We start from the raw sequence: 23,382 nt of genomic DNA, 5'->3' as shown, positions 1-23,382 counted from the left end.
GTGCCCAAGACCCGCTTCCCCTCTTCTGCTCTGTCCCATCAGGGGCCTCAGCTGGGCTGGGTCACATGTGTCTGTGCTCTCAGCAGCCACCTCATCCCCACTTTTCCTCCCCCTCTGCTCAGGGCTCCTCCTCTAGCAGGCCAAGCATATGCTGCGCTGTGTCCTAATAGCGCCCTGCCTTCTCAGACCTTTCACTTCAGCACCATTTCCTTAGAGCTGCTCCTGTGCCGGGTGCTGGGGACACAGAAAGCTCGCACACCTGTCCCTTGTTCACAGTCCAATGGGCTTGAGAGAAATAAACAGTCAGTGCTGTGATGGAGGGAAGCACCAGGGGCTGCGGGAGCTAGGAGGTGGCCCCAAGGTGGCCCGGAAGTTAGGGCAGGCTCCCTGAAGGATCAGTTTTGAAGGGTGAGCAGGAAAACTCCAGGTGAAGGAATGGGAAGGGTATGTCATACAGAAGGCAGAGCCTGAGCAAAGGCCCGGGGGCAGTAGCGGCCCTGGACTCGCCCACATCTTGGGCCCCAGACCCTCCGCTGAACGGCACGTCCACACCCCCTGCTGTCTCTTAGCCCCCGCGCCCCCTCAGCAGGTGCCTCATGTTTGGAGTTACTGGTGGCCGCATCTGCCTGGCCAGCAGTCACTCTCAGCGTGAGTCCCTGTGAGTAGAAGCTGTGTGTGCTTATTTCCACAGTTTCCTGAGTATGACGATCTCTACTGCAAGTACTGTTTCGTGTATGGCCAGGACTGGGCCCCCACGGCGGTAAGCTGGGCCCTTTGGCCTCCCAGACTCACAGCCTTCGTGACTGGGGGGGGGTCTCTGAAGGCTCCGTCACACCCTCCCCCCCCAGTTCAGAGCCAGCTGCGAGGTGGACACCGAGTTCGGGGGGCCGCATGCGAGTTTGTTCCTGGTGAAGGCGGGGCACAGAGTGCAGCGCCGCCGTGTTCCCTGGCCCACCCGAGGCCGAGCTCGCGCGCGCGCCCTGTCCCAGCAGCTGGCGCGTGGCAGCAAGTAGGGCTGTTTGGGCAGCGCGGGTGGGCAGGCCCCAGAGAGCCGGCCTGGAGGCGGCCGAGCTGCAGACACTCTGGGCTGGTCGCTTCACTGCTCTGCTGGTCTCCTCAGCCTGTGGGGAGACTCTGGAGCCCTCCTTCCAAGAGTCCCCGAGGAATGGTCTGTCTCCACCAGGAGAGGGACGGTGAGGCCCCTTCAGCCCGCACCACGTTACTGCCTGCGGGCCGTCACAGCCGCTCTGAGCCCGGCCCCTCCTCTGTGCGGCTGAGACCGTAGCGCTTGTCCTCCAGGCGCCCGCTGCGCGGTAACTGCCGAGTCTCTTGGTGATGGGGACGCGGTGGTGAACAAAGCCAGTCAAGCCCCGGTCTTGCTGGTGCACGTTCTTGAGGGGGAGACAGACACGAGGTAGTAAACGCTGCAGGCTGTTGGCTGGTGACTCGCTGGGGGAAAGCAGAGGCAAGAAGGGGAGGGATGAGAGGCCAGAAAAGGCCTCATGGAGACGGTAGCTGAGCACAGAGCTGAAGGAGGCGAGGGGACAAGCCGCGTGGAAGGCTGTGGAAAGAACTAGGCAGGCAGAAGGTGCGAGTGTGCAAAGGCCCTGAGGCGGGGCGGGGGGGGGGTGCCTGGCATGTTTGACCTGGGAGGTGGGGGGCCAGTGAAATGGGGACAGAGAAGGGACCACATCACAGCCAGCCGAGCCACTGGTGACTTGACAGAAACACTTTGGTAGAGTGGGGGCCAGAAGGCAGATTGGGGTGGGTTCAGGGATGCAAAGTGAGAAGGAATTGGAGCTGGTGAGTGTCGACGTGTCTTTTAAGAAGCTTGGCTGGGAACAAAGGGTGGGGGGGAGTAGGGCCGAGGAGCATTGCTTTGTGACCAAGAAAGTGACATGCACACGCGTGCCGACGGTGACAGGGGAGAGGGCAGCACCGTCCCCTCAGTGAGACTGAGGCACCGGGGGAGGGCTGGGGCCTCGAGGTCCCAGGCCCTCGTGGATGAAAACCCTCACAGGCCTGGGCGCCCCTCCATTACGTCTCAGGTCCCTTCGGTTGGCAGAGGATGGTGAAGGAAACAGCTCTCCCGGCTGCTGCCCAGGGAGGGGAGGGGCGCGGTAGCCTGCAACTGGGACACTGGCCGTCACTGTCGTCCTCGCAGGGGCTGGAGGAGGGCATCTCACAGATCACGTCCAAGAGCCAGGATGTGCGGCGCGCGCTGGTGTGGAACTTCCCCATCGACGTCACCTTTAAGAGCACCAACCCCTACGGCTGTGAGTCCACGGGCCTCGTCCGGCCCCCGTGTCCACACACGGACCTTCCCTGCCCGTCCCCTGGGCCCTCGACCAGCCTTGTCACGTGCTCTCAGCCACCTGGCTGTTTCCTCCTCCTCCCCGCCCCCTTCCTGCTCATCTGTGTGCACCTGACCTTTCTGAGGTTCTGACGGAGCCGGTGAGGCCCGGCCTGAAGCCTTGGGTAGCGCCCGCCTGCAAAGGGCAGAGCCTGGCTCAGCAGTCTGGCCAGGAGGCCTGCCCTGACAGCTCTCCCCCGTCCATCACAGCTGTGCTTCTGCCAGACCCGAGCGCCCTGCTCCTCCTCCAAGGCCCTGCCCTTCTCTCTGCCCGGGCTCCCTGGCCCTCATCCTACCTCTGACCTTCCCAAAGCCCTCCTCGCCTGCAGTGTTTGCTTTCTACCTTACCTGGCAGTTATCAGTCAGTCTCACTTAATAAGCGCCAACTGTGTGCAAAGCCTGGGGTTCGCTCCACAGGGGCCATGAATACTCTCCCTACGTGGGCTTGGACAGGCTTTGTAACCCTATCTGGTAGGTAGATTCTTCTCCACTTCTAGGAAACTGAGACTCAAAAAAGTGACATCATTTGCCTTCAGCTTTACCTTGAGTAGCTGAGCATGGATTTGATTTCGGGTCCATCTGATTTCACGGTCCAGGCCTTATGCTGCGTGTGGCGGGGGCTCAGGCTTCCCGGGCGCAGAGGGTCTGGAGCAGAGGCTGCCTGGCTGTCCCCCTGGGCGGGGGACTGCCATCCTGTTGTCATCATCCGTGAGAAACTCCCACAGGCTTCCTGGAGCAGGGCACTAGATAAAGGGCCAATCTCCTCCTGCTGAGGACAGCTGGGAAAGGTGAATAAAATATTAAAAAGCAAAACCAGAAAACAGACTACTTGAAGGCATCAGACAGGTAGCAAAGTAGTGGCGCTTTAGCAGGCCAAGACCCAGGAAAAAAGCAGAGCTCCAGAGACACCCCCAGCCACAGCTCCCCGGGGAGTATCTGCCGATTCCAGCAGAGGTGATCGAGATGCTGATCGAGACTTGTTGGCCGCTCTGGGCTGGGGACCCAGGAGCCAGGAAGATCCTGCCACCTCAGAGCTCTGAGAGAACAGCCCGCCCTGGCCTGCGGGCCGCTGCCCTCATCCCCGCCCTGGACGTGGTGCCAGACGTCCACAAACTGCACCTAACAGGACGCCAGAAGGGTGATCTCTCGTGAGCAGGGAGGGTTTAATCCAGAAATAAGTTTGTGCAACATCTAAAATCAACCAGTGAGACTCACCACGTTAAAAAGAAAGCCGCCATCACCCCCATCGATGAAGCAGATGTGACGAAATTCAGCACGCATTCATGACACACCTGTAGCGAACCAGGAGTAGAGGGAAACCTCCTGAATCGGAATCGGATAAAGGCTATCCACAAACACTTAGAGCAGACGTCACTTATTTTAGTGAGATGTTGAAAGATTTCTCTCTCAGATCAGGATGCTTGTTATGACCACCAACATTGTACAATTCAAAGGTGTAAGAATTAGAATCATGTCATCTGTCATTATTCACGGGTGACATGATTATGTAGCATTTCCAAAATAACCTACAGTAAATTATTAATAAGGGGGCATGACTGCCAAATATAAGATCAGTATACAAAAATCAGTTGCGGGCTTCCCTGGTGGCGCAGTGGTTAAGAATCCGCCTGCCAATGGGGGGGACACAGGTTCAATCCGCGGTCCGAGAAGATCCCACATGCCGCGGAGCAGCTAAGCCCGTGCGCCATAACTGCTGAGCGTGCGCTCTAGAGCCCGCGAGCCACAACGACTGAGTCCGCGCGCCACGACTACTGAAGCCTGCGAGCCTAGAGCCCGTGCTCCACAGCAAGAGAAGCCACCGCAATGAGAAGCCCACGCGCCGCAACGAAGAGTAGCCCCCACTCACCGCAACTACTGAAGCCCACACGCCTAGAACCCGCGCTGCGCAACAAGAGAAGCCCGCGTGCAACAACGAAGACCCGACGCAGCCAAAAATAAATAAATAAGTAAATAAATTTATTTTAAAAATCAGTTGTTTTCTGTATAAAAATAAATAGAATGTGTTTTCTATTCTGTATAAAAAGTAGAAATTGATATTTTAAAAATAAATTCTTTACAGTAATATCAAATATAACCTGTTCTACCAGATATCAAGCTGTTATTATAAAGCACAATCACAAGAGCAGTTTTGGCACCAGGACAGACAGATCTGTAGGGAGCCCAGGGCAGAACTGAACACGTGCCGTTGACTCATGACAAAGGGGCAGAGCAGGAGGGGAAGGGGGTCTTGAGAAGCGGTCCTGGGGCGGTTGGATACAAGCAGGAAGAAAAGTGCAGCCTGATCCCTGCTTTCTATCAGGCACACAAAGTCCATCCTAGATGGATACACGCACGGAAATGTGAACAGCACGATGGCACAGCTTCAGGAAGATTCCACGGAGGTGGGAAGCGCGGCATCAGGGTGAGGACTCCTCGCAGGAGCAGATCCGCGGGTTCCACTGTTAAAATTTAGGGCTTCTATTCATCCAAAGACATCATTAAGGGTGAAAAACCAAGCCATGGACTCCACACACACACACACTACAAATCTGTGAGGAAAAGACCATCCAGTTGAAAACTGGGCAAGAGGCTTGAGCAAGGCACCGCACAAAAGAGGACGTCCGAGTGACCAAGAAACAGGACGAGGTCTCAACTTTATTTTAGGAAGAACGATTACAATTAGGAAAATGCAAATTAAAGCTCAAGTGAGCGGCCATGATTCAGGACCAGAAGAGCCCAGTTAGGAAGCTTGAGGACGCCAAGCTCTGGTGCGGTGCCCAGCATCGGCTCGGGAACGGGAATGAGGTGGGCGTGTGGGTGCGGTGCCCCCAAGGAAGCAGCTCGAGTGAACGCGCGGCCCTGGCAGACACGGGTGCGCCGTCCCAAGAAGGAGACACAGCCCGGGCGTCCGTGGGCGCCAGACAGGACCGAGTTCTCCTGCCCTGGAGACGTGACTCGGTTTGGATGCGTCTCATAAACACTGAATCCAAGAAGCTGGATGCGGGAGTCTACGTACCATACGATTCCGCTCATACAAAGTTCACAACCTGGGCAGAACCAAAGGGCCACGTGTGGGATGCATTCTTCGGCGGTGAAACCTTACGGGAACGGATGACGACCTTTGAGGCGGTGACGGGGAGGGAACAGACGTCCCCCAGCACCCGGGAGCACTTCTTCTGCGTCAGGCCCGAGCCTGGGCGGGGAAGCGGGCCTGTCCGGGCCGCGGGTCCAAGGTGGGCAGGCCGGCCCTGGGCCTCCCCGCCTCCCGAGGATGTATCCCAATGGAGCTGCCAACAGGGAGCTGTGGGAACTGGCAGCACTCGGGAGGAAGGGGGTGCGGGGCCTCCCTGAGCCACACGCAGACCCCCCGGGAGCAGCCCCACCCCCGGTCACAGCCGGGCCCCTGCGCACTCCCTGGGCCTGTCCAGTGGCAGGATCGGGGCAGCACGGGGCCCGGCCAGCAGGCTCTGCGCCCCCACCTCCCTGCAGGCCCACACCTGGGGGTCCCGGCCCACTGCCCCGCTCTCCACCCTGCACCGCCCCTGGGCTTGCCCGCCGGCTGACCCCTGCCTTGTCCTTCGCAAGGGCCGCAGATGGTGCTTAGCGTGTACGGGCCGGACGTGTTCGGGAACGACGTGGTCCGAGGCTACGGGGCGGTGCACGTGCCCTTCTCTCCCGGACGGTAGGGCCTCCCTCCGACCTGCTCCCTCGCCGGGCCACGCCGGCCCGGGCCCCGGGCACCCTCCGCGAGGCTCTCCCCGGGGCACGCGTCACCTCGAGGGGGGAGTGCGCGGGGCCCCCGGGGCGGGGCCCACACCCGGGAGGGGGTGTCCTGGGGCACCGAGGGGGGCGGGTCCAGCCAGAGTTCCGGGGCGGCTGGGGTCGGAGTTCAGACACTCGTTCCCTCGCTGCTGGCCTGAGGACACAGATGTGCCAGACACGTATGACCGCGGGACCGTGCCCTCGGCAGCCCCCCGCGTAGCGGGCCCAGATGGGGGGACGCAGCTCTCTCTCGTCAAGCACGGTGACAGGGTGTAGGCACGGTGCTCCAGGCGCGGGGTGGGTGGCCGGGCTCAGCCGACCCTGAGGGGCGCGGACTCCATCAGAGCAGGTGCAGGGAGGAGGCCCAGCGGGCGGACCGCTGAGGGCTGTCGAGCCGGGAAGTGCAGGGTGCGGGGGAGGGGGACGGGGGACCACGGCCGGCTGCGGCCCAGGGGACTGTCGGGGTTTCCCGGAGGGTGGCAGCGCGTTCGGATATCTGAAGAAGGACAGGGCCCTGTGCGGGGCACAGCTGAGCCAGGGCTGGGGTTCGCAGCCCTCAGCGGCCTCCCGACCCTCGAAAAGAAACGAGGCTCCCGGAGGACTCGGCCCCGGGGGCGGGGCTCCTGCTCGCCGCCCCTCGCGGGAGGCTCCGGAGGCCCCGCCGCTTGCTTTCCCGTGACTCGGCACAGCCGTCTGGGAAAACATCTGTTTCAGGCACAAGAAGACCATCCCTATGTTTGTCCCAGAATCGGTGTCCAAACTGCAGAAGTTTACCAGGTGAGTCTCCTGCACATCCGTCCCCCGGCCCCTCCTGGCCTCAGCGCCCGGGTGGAGGGCTGGCACGTCCCCGCTGCCGTGTCGTGCTGGACGCCTTCACACGAGGGCCCTCGGCCAGGAGGTGACAGCTGAGCAGGGACTAGAGCGGAGGGCGGGGCCGGGGCGCAGGGAGCAGCACGGTCTCGAGGAGGTGGTGACCTTGGTGGGGCAGCCGGTGGGGCCCGGACGCGGGCCTGCGGGGAGACGAAGCCAGAGGCTTCTGGCCCCTTCCCTCATCCGAGCAGGAGCCGGAGGGCTGGCTGGGCCTGGCCGACCGACTCGGGTTGGGTCAGCTCAGCTCGCCGGTGGTGGGCCAGGCCGAGGGGAACGGGTAGCGCCGCCTGGGTCCCCTGGCCGGCACCCTGCTCGGGGGAGGACGCTTCCTGGGCTCTGAGGCGCCTGCTGCCCTTGGGAGCCCTCCAGACGCCACCGTGATGGGAAGGGCCGGCGTCGGCTGGAGGCGACCCCCTCCCCCCGGTGTCCACACTGCTCTGCCCCACAGCTCCGAGGGAGGGCTGCGGGCCCCCGTGTGACGTCTCCCCGCGAAGGGGGTCCTTGCTGGGAAAGCCCTCACCGCCCGCCGGGCTTCGGAAGCGGGGGGCCGTCTCCCGCCCTGCGGAGGGGCTCTTGCCTGGGCCGGGCCGTGTGTGCTCGGGTTACGGAAATGGGGGCAGGCAGCTGCAGGGACAGTGGTCCCGGACGAGGGGTCCGTGCTCCAGCAGCCCCTTCTCGTCCCTGTGCTGGGCCTCCGCCTCCGGCGTCCTTCCTCGGCCTGCTGGCTGCCCGCTTCCCTGCGGCCACTTCCTGTGGCCGCCGCAACCAGTTACCACGGATTCGGTGGCTTAAAGCCACAGAAATTGACGCTCTCACAGCGGGACCTAGTCTCTTTGGGGCCATCGCGCAGAGCCTCCGATCTGCTCTTCACACGGCAGAAGGGGTTCCCTGAGACACCACTGCACGAGCGACTCGGGCGCGTCTTGGCCTCAAGGCGCCCGCAGGGCCCCTGCAGCAGCGTCCAGGCTGGCGGGGTGGAGCCGGCCCTCGGGGGCTGCTTCCCGGGCTGGTCCTCAGCGTAGCCCTGCTCCTCCGATGGGGAAACTGAGGTGCAGGGAGGCGGCGAGGCTCCCCTCCCTACCCCCCTGTGTCCCCCCTGCCCCCTCCCGCCCCCCCCGCCCCCGTGTGCCCCCTCAGCGTAGCCCTGCTCCTCCGATGGGGAAACTGAGGTGCAGGGAGGCGGCGAGGCTCCCCTCCCTACCCCCCTGTGTCCCCCCTGCCCCCTCCCGCCCCCCCCTGCCCCCGTGTGCCCCCTCCCCGCCCCCCTCGCCCCTCGCTGGCTCACCGCGTGTCCGTGGCCTGCTCTGAGGTGCGGAGAACCCTCTGCCTGGGTGGGAGGCTCAGACATCAAGAGGTTAATGCTTTACAGCTGCAGCCCCGTGGGGGAGGGGCCATTATCACGTCCCCGTTAAGGTGAGAACAGGGCGCTCAGAAACGAAGTGACATCCTGGGTCCTGCTCTGTTAAGAGGGCAGTGGAGAGCCCAGATCTGGCCCCTCTGCCCACCCCAGGGTGGCTGTTGGGCTCTGGGATGGGGCCCTCCTTGCCCACCTCGGCTGCTGTGACCTTCCTGGGATTTCTGTCTGGGTTCAGGCTGTGCACCCTCCCGGCCCCAGGTCTCCCTCCGCTTTCACGCGCAGTGAATCCTCCGGCTGTGGAGGACGCGATGGGAAGGCCCGGCGTCCGGCCTAGGAGGAGGGCGGTGTGGGGAAGGGCAGGAGGGGACAGCCCACGCCTAGTTCCCGCGGGACCCCACGCGGACCCTTGCTCAGCCGGGTCTCCTGTCTTCACAGCTGGTTCACGGGACGGCGGCCCGAGTACACAGACCCCAAGGTGGTGGCTCAGGGGGAAGGCCGGGAAGGTAAAACTTGACCCCCCATCCCCCGGGCAGGTGGGACCAGGTGGGCTCCCCGCAGTCAGCTGGCTGGATGCCAGGGACCCGCCCGCACACAGACGCGGGGGCAGGGCCCAGCCTGGAGGGGCTGCCACGTCCGTCCGTCCCCTGTCCCCACCGCAGCCCCTTCTCCCAGTGAGGGGCGCGGGCCCAGCTAACACTGCCCTTCTGTCCTCAGTGACCCGCGTCCGCTCCCAGGGCTTCGTCACTCTCCTCTTCAACGTGGTGACCAAGGACATGAGGAAGCTGGGCTACGACACCGGGCCTCCGGACACACGGGGGGCCTCGGGGCCCAGCACGCCCCAGGGCCTCCCCCGGTGAAGGCATCGGCCCCCTGGGACGGCCCAGCAACCCACCTGCCTGACCTGCGTCGGGGGTGGCCGGTGTTTGTGTAATAAAGTGTCACCTTTTCACAGAGCCCAGGCTGGGGCAGCTCCTCTCCCCGCAGCGACTGCCCTGGGAGCAGGGCCCCGGGGCCGGCGCGGGCCTTGGTGGGCACAGCCCGGGGTGGAAGCTGCACCGGGACAGAAGCCAGCAGCTGAGCTGCGGCTCTGCCTGATCCCGGGCTCACGGCTGGGCGGCCCTCCCACCTCGACACGCTCGTCCCTAACACCAGCATGGTGTCCACCAAACAGGCGAGCCGGGCAGAACCTGCCTCGGATGGAGAGGCCCAGCCAGAGGCTTCTGGCCCCTTCCCTCATCCGAGCAGGAGCCGGAGGGCTGGCTGGGCCTGGCCGACCGACTCGGGTTGGGTCAGCTCAGCTCGCCGGTGGTGGGCCAGGCCGAGGGGAACGGGTAGCGCCGCCTGGGTCCCCTGGCCGGCACCCTGCTCGGGGGAGGACGCTTCCTGGGCTCTGAGGCGCCTGCTGCCCTTGGGAGCCCTCCAGACGCCACCGTGATGGGAAGGGCCGGCGTCGGCTGGAGGCGACCCCCTCCCCCCGGTGTCCACACTGCTCTGCCCCACAGCTCCGAGGGAGGGCTGCGGGCCCCCGTGTGACGTCTCCCCGCGAAGGGGGTCCTTGCTGGGAAAGCCCTCACTGCCCGCCGGGCTTCGGAAGCGGGGGGCCGTCTCCCGCCCTGCGGAGGGGCTCTTGCCTGGGCCGGGCCGTGTGTGCTCGGGTTACGGAAATGGGGGCAGGCAGCTGCAGGGACAGTGGTCCCGGACGAGGGGTCCGTGCTCCAGCAGCCCCTTCTCGTCCCTGTGCTGGGCCTCCGCCTCCGGCGTCCTTCCTCGGCCTGCTGGCTGCCCGCTTCCCTGCGGCCACTTCCTGTGGCCGCCGCAACCAGTTACCACGGATTCGGTGGCTTAAAGCCACAGAAATTGACGCTCTCACAGCGGGACCTAGTCTCTTTGGGGCCATCGCGCAGAGCCTCCGATCTGCTCTTCACACGGCAGAAGGGGTTCCCTGAGACACCACTGCACGAGCGACTCGGGCGCGTCTTGGCCTCAAGGCGCCCGCAGGGCCCCTGCAGCAGCGTCCAGGCTGGCGGGGTGGAGCCGGCCCTCGGGGGCTGCTTCCCGGGCTGGTCCTCAGCGTAGCCCTGCTCCTCCGATGGGGAAACTGAGGTGCAGGGAGGCGGCGAGGCTCCCCTCCCTACCCCCCTGTGTCCCCCCTGCCCCCTCCCGCCCCCCCCTGCCCCCGTGTGCCCCCTCCCCGCCCCCCTCGCCCCTCGCTGGCTCACCGCGTGTCCGTGGCCTGCTCTGAGGTGCGGAGAACCCTCTGCCTGGGTGGGAGGCTCAGACATCAAGAGGTTAATGCTTTACAGCTGCAGCCCCGTGGGGGAGGGGCCATTATCACGTCCCCGTTAAGGTGAGAACAGGGCGCTCAGAAACGAAGTGACATCCTGGGTCCTGCTCTGTTAAGAGGGCAGTGGAGAGCCCAGATCTGGCCCCTCTGCCCACCCCAGGGTGGCTGTTGGGCTCTGGGATGGGGCCCTCCTTGCCCACCTCGGCTGCTGTGACCTTCCTGGGATTTCTGTCTGGGTTCAGGCTGTGCACCCTCCCGGCCCCAGGTCTCCCTCCGCTTTCACGCGCAGTGAATCCTCCGGCTGTGGAGGACGCGATGGGAAGGCCCGGCGTCCGGCCTAGGAGGAGGGCGGTGTGGGGAAGGGCAGGAGGGGACAGCCCACGCCTAGTTCCCGCGGGACCCCACGCGGACCCTTGCTCAGCCGGGTCTCCTGTCTTCACAGCTGGTTCACGGGACGGCGGCCCGAGTACACGGACCCCAAGGTGGTGGCTCAGGGGGAAGGCCGGGAAGGTAAAACTTGACCCCCCATCCCCCGGGCAGGTGGGACCAGGTGGGCTCCCCGCAGTCAGCTGGCTGGATGCCAGGGACCCGCCCGCACACAGACGCGGGGGCAGGGCCCAGCCTGGAGGGGCTGCCACGTCCGTCCGTCCCCTGTCCCCACCGCAGCCCCTTCTCCCAGTGAGGGGCGCGGGCCCAGCTAACACTGCCCTTCTGTCCTCAGTGACCCGCGTCCGCTCCCAGGGCTTCGTCACTCTCCTCTTCAACGTGGTGACCAAGGACATGAGGAAGCTGGGCTACGACACCGGGCCTCCGGACACACGGGGGGCCTCGGGGCCCAGCACGCCCCAGGGCCTCCCCCGGTGAAGGCATCGGCCCCCTGGGACGGCCCAGCAACCCACCTGCCTGACCTGCGTCGGGGGTGGCCGGTGTTTGTGTAATAAAGTGTCACCTTTTCACAGAGCCCAGGCTGGGGCAGCTCCTCTCCCCGCAGCGACTGCCCTGGGAGCAGGGCCCCGGGGCCGGCGCGGGCCTTGGTGGGCACAGCCCGGGGTGGAAGCTGCACCGGGACAGAAGCCAGCAACTGAGCTGCGGCTCTGCCTGATCCCGGGCTCACGGCTGGGCGGCCCTCCCACCTCGACACGCTCGTCCCTAACACCAGCATGGTGTCCACCAAACAGGCGAGCCGGGCAGAACCTGCCTCGGATGGAGAGGCCCGCGGCAGCCCAGAGGATGGGCCGCAAGCCTCCGCAAGGTGGAGAGCGTCACGGCGGGCGAGCCCCGCCTGCCCTCGGCCCCCCGGGCCGCCTGACCCCCACCGGCAGCCTCTGGGGAGCCCTCTGGCCAGAACACCGGGCTCGCTCAGGGCCCTCCCCTCAGCCTGAAGAGCCCACCTTAGCCACCACCCACTGCCCGGCCGTCACGGGGACCTGCCCTTGTCCCAGTTCCCCCATAAACTCAGGGCCCCCAGCTCGCTGCGCGCTCTGGAACCGTCCGCCAACCCCCAGAATCCTGACCCTCTTCACGGGGAGCCTTCCCTCCCCCTCTGGCCCCTCGGCTCCGCGGGAGCGTCTCCGCGTCCCCGTCCCCCAGCTCCCTCGACGCCCCGGCCGTCAGACCACACCGCGTCCGCCACAGACTCCACCGCCTGTCTTCTCGTCCGGCGGCCCCGGCACGTCACCAACCACACAAGACAGCCCCCTCCCTCTCCCTTGTAATGATCTTGGCCTGTGCCCCCGGCAGCCCGCAGCCCCCTCCTTCCGCTACGCTCAGGCTCGCACAGGCACCGAGACCGGGTCGGTGGCCTTGTGAACCGCAGGCCAAGCTGGACTCCAGGCAGGAACCGGCTCCCAAGCGCGCCTCTCCCGATGCCTCGGGATTGGTAAGGGTGGGGGTGGGGGAAGGACACAGCCAGAAACCGCGTCGTGATACAAATGATAAATTATATTTATACAGTAAGTATCAACAGTCAACACAAGTTCCAAACCGGCCACCCGCCCCGGGACAGAAAACGGCTGGGCAACACCCCTACCACGGTGCCCGGCAGGAGAGAGCTTGATGGCATGTGTCCCACACGCGTGGCAGCACCAGTGGCTTCATGATCAGTGCAACGGGCAACACGGACGAGGCGCCTGGGGGTGGGCCTGAGCCGGGAGCTGGGGCGGGAGTCTGCCTGGGCCTGGGTGGGCCGCTGGCTGTTCACATCGGGGCCTGAAAGTCCCATCGGGAAGGGCCCCTCACTCTCACGAGGAATCATGACCCCACTAGCGTGGTCCTGTGCCCCGTGAGGGGGTCGGCCCCCACCTCCCGGGGGAGCACCTCGCCCCGAGCCCCGCCCTGCCCCCCCCTCCCCCAGGCTGCTGGGAGAGGCCGGACGGGCCTTCGTGGATGACTCTGGAGCCCACGGCCCAGCCCCAGGTCTCAGGGGCTGGGCAGGAGGCAGCCCCAGGGAGGAGCACGGGTGAGCTCTTCTACATGGCAACAGGAGTGGCCTGAGCAGGCAGTCCTGAGTCAGCCTCCCGCGCCCAGCACCAAGGGTCACAGCTCCCGGAACCAGAGGGGGTGGAGGGGCCCCATCCCCCCAGGAGAGACCCCCAGCTGTCAGCTGCCCGTGGTGCTAGAGGTGAGACGTCCGCCGCGTACAGGGAGACTGAGGTGCCCGCCAGGCCGGCTGACCAGACAGACACAGGACTCGGGGGAAATGGCCCTTCCCTGGGGAGAAGCAAGTCTCTTCTGGTCTTTCATCTGTGACTTACCTAATACTTTTTTATAGTGGTGGGTGGGGCGAGGAAAGCAGGGGAGAGGGAGGTAAGATTAGTGCACGTTCGCTAAAAAAACTCTTCTGGGTGAGAATGATTTTTCTTCCTCTGCCAAGTAAGAGATGATTACTTCTACGTTGCAACGGGTGTCTGGAGGGCAGGTGCGTAGGTCGGGGCCAGCCCTGGGCCCTCCCCCTGTCAGCCTGGGCTGCCCCCGACATGCCGCCCCCCCCCCCGTCCCCGCTGTCCCCACCTCTACCCTGAGTGTGGAGTAAGATAGAGGGGGTCACAGACACAGGGATCCAGAAGTCTCCTCCTAACCACGTTCCCACTGTAAACGAAGTCTTGTTAACTGCATGCCTTCAGTCACAAAAAGGAGTTAGCTGATAAAACCTGGTGAGTCCCATTCATATGTTAGATTTTTTTGTCTTTAACTTTCTTCACGTTGGTTCATCAGTAAGAAAAACAGCCTCTCTCTTAGGATCTAGCCGAAAAGGCTGAAAGTCAATCAGTTTGGTAATCCACCAAAAAAAGGAGTTAAAGGGAAAGGCAACTGGAGGCTACGATTTTTTGTTACTGTTGTAGTTTTCTTTTTCCTTTTTAAATAAACATCATCTTGTATGCATAATCAAATTCCCATATGTTTTCCTATAAAGAATTTGCTTTAGTTTTTCCATAAGGCATTTTTTCGTCTCTTCCTATTTAAATTTTCTTACAGAGTTAAAACCATAAATAAGAGGATTTACACCACTAACATGACACTGCCAATATCTTAATTCAGCCAGCCCTGGTAAATTCTATCAAAACTAGACAGTTAAATAAGAACGACGTTATAAAAATATTAGCCAAAAAAGACTATTCGGTAATTCTGCAAACAAATATGAAACTGTACTAAACAAAATCTGTGCAAACGTGTACAAGCATGGAGCACGTGGCAGGGTTATGCTCAGGTTAGTTTAAAGCTTGCTCTAGTGGATTTAATTCAAGAGTTGTTCCGCGGTGGTGGCGTTTACTTTGAACTCACACACGAGTCAAAGAAAAGTAAAATATGCACAACCGCGTCCCCCAAAGGTCAGTGTCTGAGGGAGCCCGCACTCCATCCCGTCCACGCCTGGGGGGGTCGCCAGGGCTGGGGGTGGGGGCCAGATCCTGGGCAGGGGGGCTCCCAGAGGCCCGGGGCTGAGGCTGGCCCAGCACTGAGCACTGCCGCCTCCTCATCCAAGGCCCCCGAGGGCCGGCGGATCTCCACGGAGGAGGTGGCGATCGGGGTGGGGGGCGCGCGGGCGCGGCCAGGCTGGGTCGGGGGCCCTCCTGCCCGACACAGGCTCGGGGACCCACGTGCCGCGTGATGACGCCTCCGTAAGCCCGCCACCTCTCCACCCTCAGGCTGAGGGCCAGGGCCGCAAAGACACCCTCTGCACCCCCACCCCACTCTCAGACCCCATTCCACAGGCGAGAGCCCCTGCCCGGCGTCCTCGGCACGGATGCTCCGCGGCGGGTCCCGGGGCGCCACTAGAGGAGGAACGGGTTGGTCGTGCCGGTGGCCTGAGCTGCCGACGGGGGGCCGCCCAGGCCGCCCACCATGTTCACCGCGGCGGGGCCCAGCGGCGGCAGGGAGGAGCCACCAGCCCCCAGGGCTGGGTGGGAGGCTGCCGACGTCACGGAGGCCACGGAGGCCACAGCCACGGGCTCCACAGCCGGGCCGGGCCCGAAGGACGCGCTGCTCCCCAGCACCGGGCTCCCCCGCAGCTGGTTCAGGGTCAGCGGCTGCGGCTGGTTCACCTGGAAGGGGTTGACCGGGGCTGAGGCCGCGGCGGCACCTGGGGAGAGAGCGGGCAGGGCGGCTGCGGTCAGAACAGCAGCGTCCCCGGGCCTGGACGACCACGGCACAGCGGCCGCCGGGGCAGCCCGCCCGGCCCCCTGGGCCCGGGGTTGGGACGGGGAGACTCAGGCCGTGGGAGGCCAGTGAGGGGCCAGGCTCGCGGGGCCCAGCTCCTCCTCCGGGCTGGCACCCCGGGCGCCCTCCCTCGTTCTCTCAGCCAGCCAGCCAGCCAGCCGAGCTCTGCGACCAGAGAGAGGGGAGAGGAGAGAGGTGCGGGGAGAGAGGGGAGCCACGGGGGAGGCGGGAAGCGCAGGGCGGCCCGCACCTGGGGACCCTGGCATAATAAAGGCTCTGAGAAGTCCTGCAGTCTAGAAGCAGATGCAGCTCCGTCCTGCCCAGTGTTTCCCGAATTTCTCTCATACCAGAAACCCTTCCCCACGTTCGGCAGAAACATCTACTGACACCCTGGCCAAAAGCCACGGGCGCTGCCGGCACTGAGTCTCCAACTCGGCCCAGCCCCTGCTCACAAAGGCTGCCAGGAGGGCACCCCCAGGTCACCAGAGGAGATGCCGCCTGTTCTCCACGAGGGCACCCCAACGCTCTCGCATCAGTCGCTCCTCGTAGCCCTAGGAAGAGGGCTGTGCAGATCAGATCACCCCGGCTGGAGATGAGCAGGCTAGACTACAGAGCAGGACCAGGAAGGGGCAGAGCCAGGAGGCTGGCCCTGGAGGGCCGGGGGGCTGCCGGAACCTCCCGCGTCTCGGCTGTAGCCCCCAGGCCCTGACTGGCCCCCCCACGGCCTGGCAGTGGAGCTCCCGCAGGGGCCCTCGGGGCAAAGCCCTGGCTGTCGGCCAGCTCCGCCCTGGAGCCACCCCCGCTGGGGGCAACCACATTCCTTACCCACCTCAGGAGCGCACAGCTGGGCAGGACCCAGGCATGACACACACCCCGCTTCTGCCAGAGGGACCCCGACCTCAGCCTGCCACCCCCTCAGGTCTGAGGCCAAACACCTCGAACGCAACCTGTCCCTGCCCTTGGGGAGCCCAAGGCCTTTCTGGGAGGGCTCTGGGGAAGGGCGGGGGCTTCCGCAAGGAAGAGGGTTGCCTGGGCTGAGAACCGAAGGGTGGGTCCGAATGCCCACCCCGGAGAGGAGGAGGGAGATGTCCCGGCAGGGGGAACAGAACGTGTAGCGGGGGACAGAGAGCAGCTCATGCAGCTGAGGGTCTGAGCATACAGGGGGCTGGGGTGGGCGGGGGCTCGGGACGCGGGGGCCCTGGCCACTCCCTCGAGGGCTGGGGCTTGTCCTGCAGCCCCCGTGGAGCTCCTGAGGGCGGAGAGCCCGCCAGCAGGGAGGACGGGCTTGGGGGCAAGGGTGAGTTCCAGCCCCAGGTAAGGCAGAACCCAGCAGCAGGGGCGAAGTGAGGGTTCTTGGGGTCCCTGGAGCAGGGCCCAGCAGAGGGCCCAGTCACCCTCAACCCGAACAGGGGGCTGCTGGGCAGCCGACCCAGGCTCCTCCTCCTCAGCCCCAGCACTACCCGCCTCCAGCTGACCTAAAACTGGCACTCGCTAAAGGGTCTCCCTGGCTGGGGCACCAGGTCAGGGGCAGCTTCTGCTCAGCGGTCTCAACTGAGAGGACAGGGTTCGTTTCCCAGCCCCCCACGAGTCCCGGAGAGGCGCGAGTGCCGGTCCAGGACGCCCGGCGCTCCACTACTGCTCAGCCGGGGCCAGCACGCCCCCGAGCCTGGTCCCCGCCTGTGGTCCCCGCGGGAGGAGTCCCCCGCAGAGGCGGAGGGGAGCTCAGCGCCCACAGGCCTGCCCCAGAGCCGCTCTCGGGAAGGGCAGACGGCCAGAGCAAGGCCGGGAAGCCAGCATACCTGGTGCCAGGAAGGGGTTGAGGGACTGTGCCGGCGGGGCTGGCCTGGTCACCAGCGAGTCCAGGTTCACCAGGGCCGCGTTGGGGCCCAGGAAGGACTCGGGGGTTTTCCGGGTGCCGCTGGGCTTGCTTGAGGCCACGGTGGGCTGGGACTCAAAGGGGTCGGGGCTGGTAGTTCCACTGTTCTGGGCCGGCGGAGGCACCGCCTTGGCTGCAAGACAAGGACACGCACGGGCTGGTGAGCCTGGAGGGCTCATCCAACCCCAAAGCGTCCAGAGCAAGCCCCGATGTCCCCGGACGCCGACTCGCCGGGGATGCGCGCGGCTGCCCAAGGAGCGGGGCGTTCGTTGCAGTGCTGTTTCCAACAGCCCCGACCTGGGGCCGCCGTGAGCCACAGGGCAGGGCACGCACAGCCAGACCTGCGTCCAGGGACGGAAGGCACGGTGAGGAAGGGCCAGGGACAGAACAGGGCAGCACGACCTCCACAAAGGGCAAGATGGCATTTTGGGCTGCTGGCTACACACGAGTAGTTCACATTCTTTAAACTGCTTTCATTTTCTGAATTTTCTGCAGCGAACATGAACTGCTTGGCAGTAAGAAGAAAGCAAATGACTTTTAAAAATTCAGCCAACAGAGGGTGTGCTGAGGCAGGCCGGCAGGAATGTGGTGGCTCTGCCAGGTTGCTCTGGTCTGCGAGACGGTGATGGGGACACGGGTCCCGAAGAACCGTCGATTCTGCACTCAGCAGCCCCACACCCAGGAACCCAGACTCAGGAGATAATGCGAAGTGTGAGCAGGGGTTTAAGCACAGAGATGTTCACTATAGCATTATTTACTTTAGCACAACTTGAAATCAACCTAAAATGCCCTCCCCAAAATTAACGATTAAACGTTGGGTTGGCCAAAAAGCTCGCGTTTTTCCGTAACATCTTACGGAACCCAGTAACTTGTCACTGAGCCCTATAAAGAGATACTACAAAGCTATCTCTAAAGAATTTGTAATGTTGCAAGAAAATGTTCTCAATCCGCTTTTCCACAAAAGTGGTGGGGGCAAGTACGAGCTCAACAACCAAAGCTGTCCCTAAGAGCTCAGGAAAAGTGCCGGGAGGGAGCGCAGGGGCCACGTGGAGATGGAAGGAGTGCAGATGACTTCCATTGTCTTCCATAAACTTTCTCACACTTTCCACAATGGGAACGCCTCCAGAATTGGGGTAAATACTTCACAGGCCCAGGGAAGGGTGCTTAGGCTTCTCCCTGAGAGGTGGGGAGCGAGCAGGGACAGTTAGGTTGTACTCTGGCCTGTGGAAAAGACACACGGAATCCTGTCGCTTTTTTAATGCGGCAAAAGAAACCCCGGGAAGCAGCAGCTCTAAGTCGCTTCTGCGCCCCTGGAGCTGAGAGGGGGCGGGGGGGGGGTGCCAGGCTGCTCCTACCTTAGGCCAGCCCAGCCCAGACTGCTGCTGGAGGCGAGCAGCGGGACACGGGGAGTGGGGAAGCCGGGAGAGGAGAGAGAAAGGAGAAAAGTTGCTCGGTGCAGCTGGGAGGGTGGCCTGAGGAAGGCAGGCGCCCCCTGGCTCTGTCCCCAGCCCCTCCCCCTGCGCCTCGGGGCCCAGTCTCTCCCCACCCCAACACACACACACACCCCCGACCCTGACCCCTCCCAGCCCAGGGGCACTCGGGGAGGAGCAGGGTCTTCTGCAGAGCGTGCGTTGTGCGTGCGTGCACGTGTGCGCGTCGGAAATGTGCGTGCGTGCACGTGCGCGTCGGAGATGTGTGCGCGTGCACGTGTGCGCGTCGGAGATGTGCGTGCGTGCACGTGTGCGCGTCGATGTGCGCGCGTGCACGTGCGCGTCGGAGATGTGTGCGCGTGCACGTGTGCGCGTCGGAGATGTGCGTGCGTGCACGTGTGCGCGGAGATGTGCGTGCGTGCACGTGCGCGTCGGAGATGTGCGCGCGTGCACGTGCGCGTCGGAGATGTGCGCGCGTGCACGTGTGCGCGTCGGAGATGTGCGTGCGTGCACGTGTGCGTCGGAGATGTGCACGTGCGTGTCGGAGATGTGCGTGCGTGCATCGGAGATGTGCACGTGCGCGTCGGAGATGTGCGCGCGTGCACGTGTGCGCGTCGGAGATGTGCGTGCGTGCACGTGTGCGCGTCGATGTGCGCGCGTGCACGTGCGCGTCGGAGATGTGCGCGCGTGCACGTGTGCGCGTCGGAGATGCCTGCCCACGCGGAGAGCCGGGTGGTCTGGAAAAGGGGGCGCCGTTGCGGAGCCGGGAAGAGGAAGGCTGGTGGAGACGGGGCAGGGCGGCGCTGGGCCGGCCGGGGAGCCAGGGCAGTGGGCTTCCGCCAGCGGCCACAGGGCCCAGGGCGCGAGGCCGAGGAACAGAGGCGGCTGGAGGAGAGGAGAGGGTGACGGAAAGCTCAAGGGCATTCCTGCCGCCGCTGCCACGTGAATCCCTGAGTCAGAGCCCGGCTCCCAGGTCAGACACGTGCACATGCGTGGAGGCGCCAGGTTCCTGACTGATGCCTGCAGCAACGGGGCTGGCCAGGGGCACAGGACGGCTCGGAAACCACCACCACCGCCGCCGTTACGTACCTGCTTTTTTTGAAGTTCGGAGGTTGTCGAATTCAGAAAAGTCATCTTTAATTGTACCATTCAAATTACTGAAGAGATCGAAAGCCCCTGGGGAGAGAGTGGCAGTGACTGTGCGGTGTCCCCACTTCTCTGTCCTGTGCTTCCCCATCGGGGGGACCAGAGGTGGGCCGGCGTCCGCAGCCCTCACTGGGGAGAACTCGGAGAGTCGGGGGGCAGCGGGGGTGTGGGGTCCCTGGGTGGGCAAGGAGGGGCCTCCCCACGCAGAGCAGGGCGCTCAGCTGCCCCTGCCCCGCCTCCCCCTCCCCAAACCGAAGCCGAGGGGCCGGGGCGGGGGGCTCACCAGAGGGGGACGCGGGCTTGGCGGCCGACGCTGCGGCCCAGGGGTCAGCGGCTTTCCCGGCACTGGGGGCTGGCTGCTGCGGGGCGGCCCAGGGGTCGGAGCCCTTGGAGACGGAGCGTGTGCCGGCTCCGGTGGGCACCCCCCATGGGTCGATGGAGGTGGCTGGCTTGGCACCTGTGGGAAGGCGGGGTCGGCTCAGAGATGCTCCCAGAAAGGGCTGGGCAGCTGGAGTGAGAGGGAGAGGACCTGGGGCCACAGGAGCACCCTGGGGGGAGCCCCCGCGGCCTCCGCCTCGGCAGAGCTTGCCCGGCAGCGTCCTCCCTGCCCGCGCGCGGCAGACACGCGGTGCGGCACGGAGAGGCATCAAACACCTGTGCGCTAACACATCCACTCCCGGAAGGATGGGACAGACTCCAACGCCCGGGCCTACGCGGGGTGGGGAGTGGGTCGTGCGTGCACGTGTGCACCCGTCCACGTGCACGGAGCACCCCAGACGAGCACTGCGGGGCCCCCGCACCCCACCCCGATCGTCCACACCTCCCTCCACGAGCTCCGGTTTCGCCACGGAGGGGGCCGAGGGGGCGAGCGGTGCCGGGCCCCTGAACCGTGTGCCGCCCGACGCACCGTCGGGGTGCTCTCGGGGGCGGCTGTGTTCACGCAGAGGTTTCCCCGGGAGACTGAGCTGCGTTGGTGTGCAGCTGAAACGTGTTGTTTACTGCTGTCTAGTACTTCATCCTGTGACAGAAGGCACGGCCGGCGTAGCTGTCGCTGGGCTGCACACGCGGCCCTTCACCGCAGACACGGGCATCAGCTCGCTCCTTCCCAGGCCCCTCACGCCTCCTCTCCCACCAGGGGCCTGGTCCCGTCTCTACCCGCCTCCCTTGGGTGTTTTGTTTTCATTGATTTGACGGGTTCCTTCCACGTCTGGGTGCTGATTCTCTTCCTTGAGTTACAAACACCTTCTCCTAACTTGTGGCCTTTCCCTTCACTCTCCTCATGGAATCTTTTGATGAACAGAGAAGTTCTCACCTGGATGGAGTAGAACACAGCAGGATTTTCCTCTAATTTGTGCTTTTCGGGACACGCAGGAACTCCACCTCCACACGCCCTCGCACGTGGCCTGGATGATACTTTTTACTTTATCCTTTATTTCCGTAAGGGATTTATACAACTTTAGGGACCGGCATATTTTTAAAACTTCATTTTCTAGTTACTTATTACTATGCAGAGGAACAATTTAATTTCGTATCCTAATTTTTGTAGTCAGCAATCTTGCCAAACTCTTAATTCTAACCATTGAAATCCATCCTATTTATTCTTTTTTTCTTCTTTAACATCTTTATTGGAGCATGATTGCTTCACATTGTTGTGCTAGTTGCATCCTGTTTATTCTTACAGTAATTCTCATAACTCTTAATTCCAATCACCTCATTCGCAGAAACCCCTTGGGAGTCTATGCACGCGGTCACATGCCCTGAAAACGATGACAGCTTAGTTCCTCCAAGTCCCTCATTTTCCCGTCTCGCCTGGTTGGCCGGGACCAGCCATCCCAACGCAGAGCAGGGGAACGGGACTGTGTCCACGTCTTGCTCCTAAACGTTTACCATTAAATGGCACCATTTACCATGACAGGCTTTTTTCCTTTCAGAAGCTCTTTTATCAGGTTATGGAAGTTCCCCCTTACTCCAAGTTTGCTAAGACTTCTGCAATAAAGAGCCGGTGAATTTTGTCAGCCTGTTTCTGCCTCTAATAGGATGATCACATGATTTTTCTCTTTAGGCCTGTTAATACGGTACATTAATACATTTCCTAGTGATCTATCTGGTCCTTGCAAACAATGTTTTCCATGATGTACTGTATCACTTTTATATTTTTCTCGTTCTGGCTTTACACTTGCTTCTTTGCTTAGGGTTTTCGCACCTGCATTCCTAAGTGGACCTGGCCTGACATGTTTGTTCTCACACGGTGCATTTCTGTCTGGTTTTGGTGTTATGCTAGCCCATAAAATGAGTAGGAATACTCCCTTTTCCCACCCCCTGAAGGAGTTTGTATAAAGTGGAGTTGTTTCTTTTTTGTTTTTAATATTTATTTACTTATTTTGGCCGCGCCGGGTCTTAGTTACGGCACGTGGGATCTTCGTGGCAGCACGCTGGATCTTTTAGTTGCGGCACGCGGGATCTAGTTCCCTGACCAGGGATCAAAGCCGGGCCCCCCGCGCTGGGAGCGCGGAGTCTTAACCGCTTGGACCACCAGGGAGGTCCCCGGAGTTGTTTCTTGAATGGCTTGAGAACTTCCAGCAAAGCCCTCTGGGTGATTCAGGGAACGAGAGGGAGGTGAGTGGCTTACTCGGTTCCTTCAATGATTATAGGACTATCCCTATTTACAAGTGTCCTACTGTTCTTCTGCCAGCTTTGCTGAGTCTTCTTTTTTAATGTATCCATGTTATCTAAGTTCTCAGATCTGTCAGCGCAGAGTTGATCCAACACCTCTTACTCTCTGTGGAATCTGGGCAGGACCCGCACCTACGCTGTTTGGCCTTTCCTCTCTATTTTTCAGAACTGCTCTTGACAGAGATTTCTCTATTTTATTACTCTTTTCAATGACCAGCTTCTGTGTCTGCGGATATTATTCTGTCTGTGTTCTAACTTGTTAGCTTCTGTTCTCCTCACTATTTCGTTCCTTCCACTTGACTTGGGTGTGACACCGTCCAAGCCTCAACACCTCATCAATCTTGTGCCTTCCTTCTGGACTAATGCAAACATTTAAAGCTCTAAATTTTCCTCTTATTATCACTTCCATTGTCCTATGTGTTCCGATAGGAAAATATGTACATTATTACTTGGTTCTAAATATTTCTGTCACTATAATTTCTTGTTTGACTCAAGAATGTAGAAGCGTTTTTAAAATGTCAGGTGTATGGAGTTTTCTACTTATCTTTTTGCCGGCGCGCAGCTGATGCTTCGCGAAGTCTCGCGTGTGACTGGAAGGAGCGCGCGCTCCGGCCGCTGAGACAACATTCCTATTACTTTAAACGTCTTCTCCCGCCTAGTTTTGTATTCCTGATATTCTCCTTCCCTTCCTGAGATCTGAGTTGCCGTCTGGCTGGCTTCCCCGTCAGCTGGAAGAGCTTCCCTTGGCAGTTTTTGTGGGGCTGGAAATGGTACCCTTTCACCTTCATTCTGGAAGGACAGCTTCACCGGACGCAGGGCTCTGGGGGGTGAGGTTTTCGGTGGTTTCTCCGTCTCACCGTTGTTCTCAGGAGAAGGATGCTCCCCCGGTGGGCCCCGAGGACGTCATCCTACCACCCCGACGTCCTCGTCACTGCTGGGACTCGGCCGCTGGCCCGACGGCCGTTCTCCTCTGCTCCC

The 23,382-nt window shown here is 62.4% G+C and overlaps 2 protein-coding genes across 5 annotated transcripts in view; one reads left to right on the top strand and one right to left on the bottom strand.

Annotated features, from left to right (window-relative positions):
• The first annotated feature begins 688 nt into the window (after positions 1–688).
• Positions 689–12,438, top strand: B9D1 (B9 domain containing 1). 2 transcript variants are annotated; one of them, XM_028499974.2, is made up of 6 exons: positions 689–760; positions 2,049–2,276; positions 5,939–6,035; positions 6,830–6,892; positions 11,069–11,136; positions 11,348–12,438. In XM_028499974.2, exons 2-6 carry the CDS (start codon positions 2,069–2,071, stop codon positions 11,488–11,490), a joined length of 579 nt encoding a protein of 192 aa, XP_028355775.2. In that variant the 5' UTR covers positions 689–760; positions 2,049–2,068; the 3' UTR covers positions 11,491–12,438. The 2 variants fall into 2 exon arrangements, with proteins under 2 accessions (XP_028355775.2, XP_054946503.1); XM_055090528.1 differs by lacking the exons at positions 11,069–11,136; positions 11,348–12,438 and adding exons at positions 8,778–8,845; positions 9,057–9,454.
• Positions 12,439–12,546: 108 nt separating this feature from the next.
• Positions 12,547–23,382, bottom strand: part of EPN2 (epsin 2) — a 56,444-nt gene continuing 45,608 nt past the window's right edge. For all 3 annotated transcript variants that reach the window (XM_028499925.2, XM_028499924.1, XM_055090505.1), the window contains 4 exons: positions 20,015–20,188; positions 19,675–19,761; positions 17,079–17,288; positions 12,547–15,202 (listed from right to left, as the gene is read on the bottom strand). In XM_028499925.2, coding sequence (XP_028355726.1) covers positions 14,895–15,202; positions 17,079–17,288; positions 19,675–19,761; positions 20,015–20,188 — 779 coding nt within the window. In that variant the 3' untranslated portion in view covers positions 12,547–14,894. The remainder of the gene's footprint in view (positions 15,203–17,078; positions 17,289–19,674; positions 19,762–20,014; positions 20,189–23,382) is intronic.

This window comes from Physeter macrocephalus, chromosome 14 (assembly GCF_002837175.3).
Source record: "Physeter macrocephalus isolate SW-GA chromosome 14, ASM283717v5, whole genome shotgun sequence".
Lineage (NCBI taxonomy): Eukaryota > Metazoa > Chordata > Mammalia > Artiodactyla > Physeteridae > Physeter > Physeter macrocephalus.
The sequence above is the reverse complement of the archived record's forward strand: the minus strand, read 5'-3'. Positions and strand labels throughout refer to the sequence as shown.